This window comes from Protopterus annectens, chromosome 8.part0, assembly GCF_019279795.1.
Source record: "Protopterus annectens isolate FY-2018-M chromosome 8.part0, PAN1.0, whole genome shotgun sequence".
Classification (NCBI taxonomy): domain Eukaryota; kingdom Metazoa; phylum Chordata; order Ceratodontiformes; family Protopteridae; genus Protopterus; species Protopterus annectens.
In genome coordinates this window covers 993,144,933-993,150,932 of record NC_056741.1, presented here as the reverse complement: position 1 = coordinate 993,150,932, position 6,000 = coordinate 993,144,933, and the positions used below count along the sequence as shown (strand labels likewise).

The 6,000-nt window shown below is 36.6% G+C and overlaps 1 protein-coding gene across 1 annotated transcript in view; it reads right to left on the bottom strand.

Moving 5' to 3' along the window:
- Positions 1-2,076: 2,076 nt before the first annotated feature.
- LOC122809191 (sialic acid-binding Ig-like lectin 14) overlaps positions 2,077-6,000 on the bottom strand; it is a 1,573,173-nt gene continuing 1,569,249 nt past the window's right edge. Inside the window, exon 8 of the mRNA XM_044080499.1 lies at positions 2,077-2,698. Coding sequence (XP_043936434.1) covers positions 2,582-2,698 — 117 coding nt within the window. The 3' untranslated portion in view covers positions 2,077-2,581. The remainder of the gene's footprint in view (positions 2,699-6,000) is intronic.

The following is a 6,000-nucleotide window of genomic DNA, read 5'->3' as shown; positions in this document are numbered from 1 at the left end:
TTATGAAAATGAATATATAATTTACCTGATCCATGCTTTATAGACAGTGGTTAATTGAAATGCTTGATGGACAGTATTGGTTAGAATATGTAATGGTATATTACCTAAATCAGACACAGGAGATAGTAATTACATAAATTTACACCTAAGACAAATGCTCTACTTAGGGACATATACACATCTCTATGAGAGGATGCTAGTAAGTAACCTTCTTATTTTCATTACAAGTTCCACACTTAACTTGTCATACCACAGGTAACAGTTGTGTCTCTGGAGGATGTCCCTGTCTGATGCAATAAAAACATGGCAGCCATTACATGATTAAGTAAAGTTTGAGAAGTTTGACAGGCAACAGTTTTCCTATGTGTATGTCTGTGAGATCCTAGTTTTTACCTATGTAGTGATTACATGTGCTATCCTCTGCCTCTTAGCCAGAACATACTGTGCATGCCTCTGTTTGCTAACACCATCTGAAGCTGGTGGGTCTCCCTCAGACTCCTCATCTGTATATGCTGGTGCTGGCCCTGCAAGTGGTTCTTAAAACTGTGGTCCTGCCCCTTGCTGTCCTTGTAGAAACTGTTTCTTGAGAATTATATTGTGTAACATGACAGACTGTAAGCATTTCTCTACAGGTGCCCAGGTTGTGCTTCTGGTCTTTCTAGACACTGGAACCTTGATTTGAGCAATTCAAACACACATTCTATGATATTCATATGTTTAAGTGTGGGCCTCATTGTATGTCTGTTCAGTGGGGTTGTACGGGAGTCTCATGGACGTTATGAGCCAGGCATCCACTGTATAATATGCATACCCCACTAGATTCCTTTGAGAAATGTCACCCCTAGCAAACCCAGTGTACAGCTCACAAGTGTGCCATATCTGTGAGTTGTGGAAACTGCCTGGGCTACCTGAACAGATGCTATATATATGACCCCTTAGGGATTACAGACAACCTGACAGTTTATAGAGTAGAAACCTTGCCTGTTGATGTACCTCCTTCCCTTTTCATGAGGTTAGGCTTTTACTTTTATGTGTGTGCAGTCTAGTGTTACTAACACTTCAGGGAAGTGTGCTACTGTATCGGAGTCCTGCATGGGACTTGCTCTCTTTTGTGTGCTGTGTGGGAAACAGATGTGATCCTTTGCATGTAGTATCATTGCATTTAAAAACTGATATAATATGCTAGAGGCCTGTGGAACTCCTAATATATCCCTTTTGGGTCTTTGCAAAGTACAAGTAGCTAGTATACATAATGCAACATATACCTTTGCTTCCGCTGGAATGGGTTCTGCACAATTTCCCTGGGGGTTGCGATTGGGAAAGCAGAGGTTGCATATTTCCTCCACTATTAACCTATCCACCCTGTATCTCTCAATAATTTCTGTGTTATGCAGTCCAGGATAAGTCAAACAGGGTCTAAACACCATTCTTCTTACACAAGTTCTGGCAGCTGCAGCAGAACAATGATTTAAAGCCTGTTGCACATACAGCATAATAATTGCAACAGAAAGTATAACATGCTTTTTTTCTAAGTGTAACTGTGTTTGTATTCCAAAGAGTTTTGATGTTTTGGGCAGATGGCTACACTGAATATATACAATTGCTTTATAGGTTGCTGAATAGCTCCACCTTGTTGGACTTGTTAATTAGCATGTGCTTCAGATCTTTATGTTGTCATTAGCATATTCTGCCATTTATCTTTGTTTTACATCTCTACATATCAGGTAGAGGCATTTAATGAATACCAAATAACATGCAATCATTTTGACAGCACTACACATCTTACTGCCAAAATGATAGTAGCACTTTGTATAACTGTTAATGGATATGGCCCCGTATTTTATTAATGAAGATTTAAAAGGCACTATACTTTACTGCAATACTTGAAATCTTAACATATATACATGCATATTCATAAAAAGTTCTGATTATGTTTACAGACTGAGAACACATATGAAACAATACCTTAATGCATTCAGTTTCTTTGTATATGTTCTCTGTACAAGGAAAATTCTTGTTATTGCAATAAAAAGGCATAATTGTTCATTTACTGAAACAGATTGATGGAACAACTTATAACATCACAAATATATATATATTTATTTTCTTTTTCTTTTTCTCTTTAAATGTAGAACTGGGTATAAGATTTTATGCAGGACAAATGCAGGCAACTGAAGTACATTTAGTAAGCAGTGTGATAAATCTGAACATTAAGATATGCAAAATTATATTGGTTAGTTGACTTAAGATCACTATTACATCAGAATAAATGCAAAAAAAAGGAATATAAAATTGTGTGCCTTACTCCTGTTATTCTGGATTATGCTGATTTTCTTTGCTCAGTGTGTGGAAGATGAGTGATGTTGCCTTATCTGTTACATCAACTTCCCCATGATACCCCCAAACACTAGCAGAGTTTCCTTAACATCAATCCAAAATTTGCATTATAACACTCATGTTATATTGCTAAACAGTATTTTAAATGCACATTTTTGAAAAGAAGAATAATATAATTTCTAATTTTACAAAGCAAGTGTATTTCAGTTTTGAGATGTTTTCTTCCACTCTTCAGTAAAATTCTTCATGTATTTGCATAAACAGCATCAGAGTCCTCCTGCTCTAAATTGGCATACAGGCAACTGTTTCTACTGGACGGATCATAATTTGTATAAGTGTTGCTGTCTTCATGTTCTTTGTCCTGTAAGTAAAGAAAAAAATTACTAGTCCCGCAGTGCAGACACTGATAAACATAATGTTATAGGAAAACAAATTAAAATATTTCATAGGGTTTAGATTGCTAAATGGACTACAAAACTAAAATACAATACTTACCTATTTTTGAGGTTTTAAGGTTTAGCTACATTTCCATTAATAAGGTACTGACATTATTGTTTTATACAGCATTCAATTTGTCTCTCCAGTTACAGTGAACAACTTATTTATTTATGCTCTAGGATCAGTTCAGTTTCCTCTACCAGAAATGTTTCTGTTGTATTTATGGGGAGGTTACAACCATGGATTATGAATGGACTATGGCAGGCCTTTATAGCTCAGGTAGCACAAAGCAGCTATTGTCAAAAGCTGATCAGTGATTGTCATTTCAGTATCTGAAGAGTGAATTAATCGACAGTGGTGGCAATGTAAAAATCAAAGAAAAAGGCAAAATCTTACAGTGCTGGAGAGGGTCTTCAGGTACCTGGGAAAATAATAACAAGGCAGACAATGAGCAATAGCAGCATTCACTGAACTGAAGGACTGACTGCTGGTGAAGTCTGGCAAGGCCAAACGGAGAATGACTTTTGGATGCCTTTATTGATGTTTCTGCAAACCATTCATCTACAGTGTAAAGGGAAATCGGATATTGTCCATGCTGTTTTTAGCAAAGATGAATGAATGCAAATGGCAAGCTAGCCTACATTTGAACCTAAAATCTGCATTCAAACACAGGGGGAGTGATGGTAAGCCCTGCAGAGGGTCACTTCAGTCACATTGCAGTAACTAACATTTGTACGTATGTGTAAATCCTAAACAGAAGTATTCCAGTTTATGCAGCTTGCAGTAGTAAAGTTTTTTTAGCCATATAAAATCCGGAGTGAGACTAGTTCAAGAAAGTTTCAGTGCCATAAATTCTCCAAGAAAAGGTGGATGTCTACTTGTACAGCAGTCCGCTGCCATTTGTGCTTCACCAGCTTCTCAAGTGACTCTAAAAAATTTCTAGCCATCAGCAACGACAGCCTGATCACCTGTTTCCTTGCTAAACTGGTAAGACTTTTTTATGTGTCACATATTTAGTGTGGATGATGTTAGTTTGTATATTATTAGACAGTTTGGATGATCATAGACAGTATGGATATTATTTATAATTCATGCAGGAGTAAACCAAACTTTAGTAAATTGCAATGTCGGTATATGCAGCACATTAGTAAATGTAAAACCTTATTAGGGCAGGTTGATAGTAAGGCATTATGCAAATGTATTACAATATTTGACTGGTATGTCAAAGAAAACCATGTGGAATATGACAAATGTTTATTGCGTGCTTCAACAAAAACTGCATTTTGTGTATTATGCCATAAAAAAGTATTGCATCATATTGCTAAAAAAACAGACTGTGAAGACAGATCTGTTCATGATAAAGAATTAACTAAGGGTAAAGTGTTTCCATTACATTCAGATGTTGAACAGTTATGTCCTGTCACCACATGTGAGTCAAATCAGTTACTGATATAACTTCTAGTAAATTTTGTTACAAAAGAATGTAATAAACTTCTAAAAGACAGACACAATGAGTTCAGGAAGCTTAGACAAGTTATACATACATCTTTTCAAAAGTGCATAGGAGTTTCAAATTCAGCAGAACAGCTTACTAAAGAATGTCAGAAAAAAACATGCAACATTACAAGAAATTCAACAGCAGTTGCAGGATAAAGGAAATAATTTAGCTGAACTGACAAAGACTGGGAACCTCCTGCATACACAGCTAATCTTTACAAAAGAAATACATTTTATAATGTGTTTATGTTTTGAAAATGGTTAAATATACATGGTAGGATGGTAGGGACAAATCATTTTTAAATGTTTTACTTTCATTCAGTTAAAGCAAGACATTTATCAGTACTACAGTAAAGTAGAGCATATGACTGCCATTCTTAGCATAGTCAAAAGGTAATCGAAAAAGTTATAGTGCATAAAATTAAATAAAAATAGTTAATAAGAGTAGTCACAAGACTAACATGCTTGTATAAAGATATACAGATACAAGACAGACATGCAAGTATGTTCTTTTCATCTAGAGTACATTTGTTTACAATGCACAAAAGTAAAAGTCAGACAACAGCAAATATAAATAATGTAAATATAAACATGTATTAGTTAAGCTAATGGCCGGGATTCACTAATCTTCCATGTAAGACTAAATAAGTCTTACTCGGAAACCACAGCCTAAAAGTATGACATCAGCACATCATGCATATTCATGAGGGTGTGCTGACTCAAATCTAAGGCTAACACGGACCGTGCACGAGTGCAGGGGGCATGTCAGACTGCTGAGCAGTCCAAATATCCATGCCCCTGCAAGTGCCTAAACTGCAAATGTCAACTGAAATGAGCGAATCCGCTCAAATGTCTACATACCCAACACTACACTCCCCCACATTCTAAATCCCTGTACAAGTTTAAAATGTAAAGCTTTCCTTTTTTTTTATTATTCCCGATATAGCTGCCCGCATTTGCGCGTGTATGCATGGGTTTTCCCATTGTTTAGCTACAGTTAGCAGTGTAGACATCAAATAGAATAATAAACTACTTATATGCAAATTAAGCCAAATAGCAATAGCGTAGTGGTAGAGCCTTTGCACAAAGAGGAGGCATTCCCAGTTCGAGTCCCACCACTCCCTTTCCCATTTTCTGTAGGAAATCTGTGCATAAAAATAATTCCAGACATTTACCTTTTAAATTTTAGTAAAATGCATTGAAATGGCCTATGCAGTAGTGAACAATATTTTATATATATATAAGAAGGTGGAATGGTCATGCATACTGATAAATGCATAAGTAACTATCTTAAGCAATGTGAAGCACTGCTAAGCAAAGTTTACTAGTATTAAGCACATTTAATTATAATTGCTCAAAGTTTAGCACTGCTTTAACTAGTGCAATGGCTTTGCGTGGAGCTGAGCATCGTGCCAACTAGCACAAACAAAACATGTTTGCGAGGAGCTGAGCACCGCACCAACTAGCACAACGACGGACGTCGGGCAACGTAGAGCAACATTGAGCAATGTTGGGCAAAGTTGAGCAAAGTTGGCTAAACATAGCTACACCTCCTAGCTGGTCTGGCCAGTAGTAAAACAAAACGCAATGACAGGCCTCGAACCTGGGATACTGTGCACCATAATCACAGTACTAAACCATTAAGACATGACAGCTTTACATATGGATGCATTTCCAACACACTCATATATATCAGTGGAAGTTTACCCATTGCTAAGCAGGTTTGCT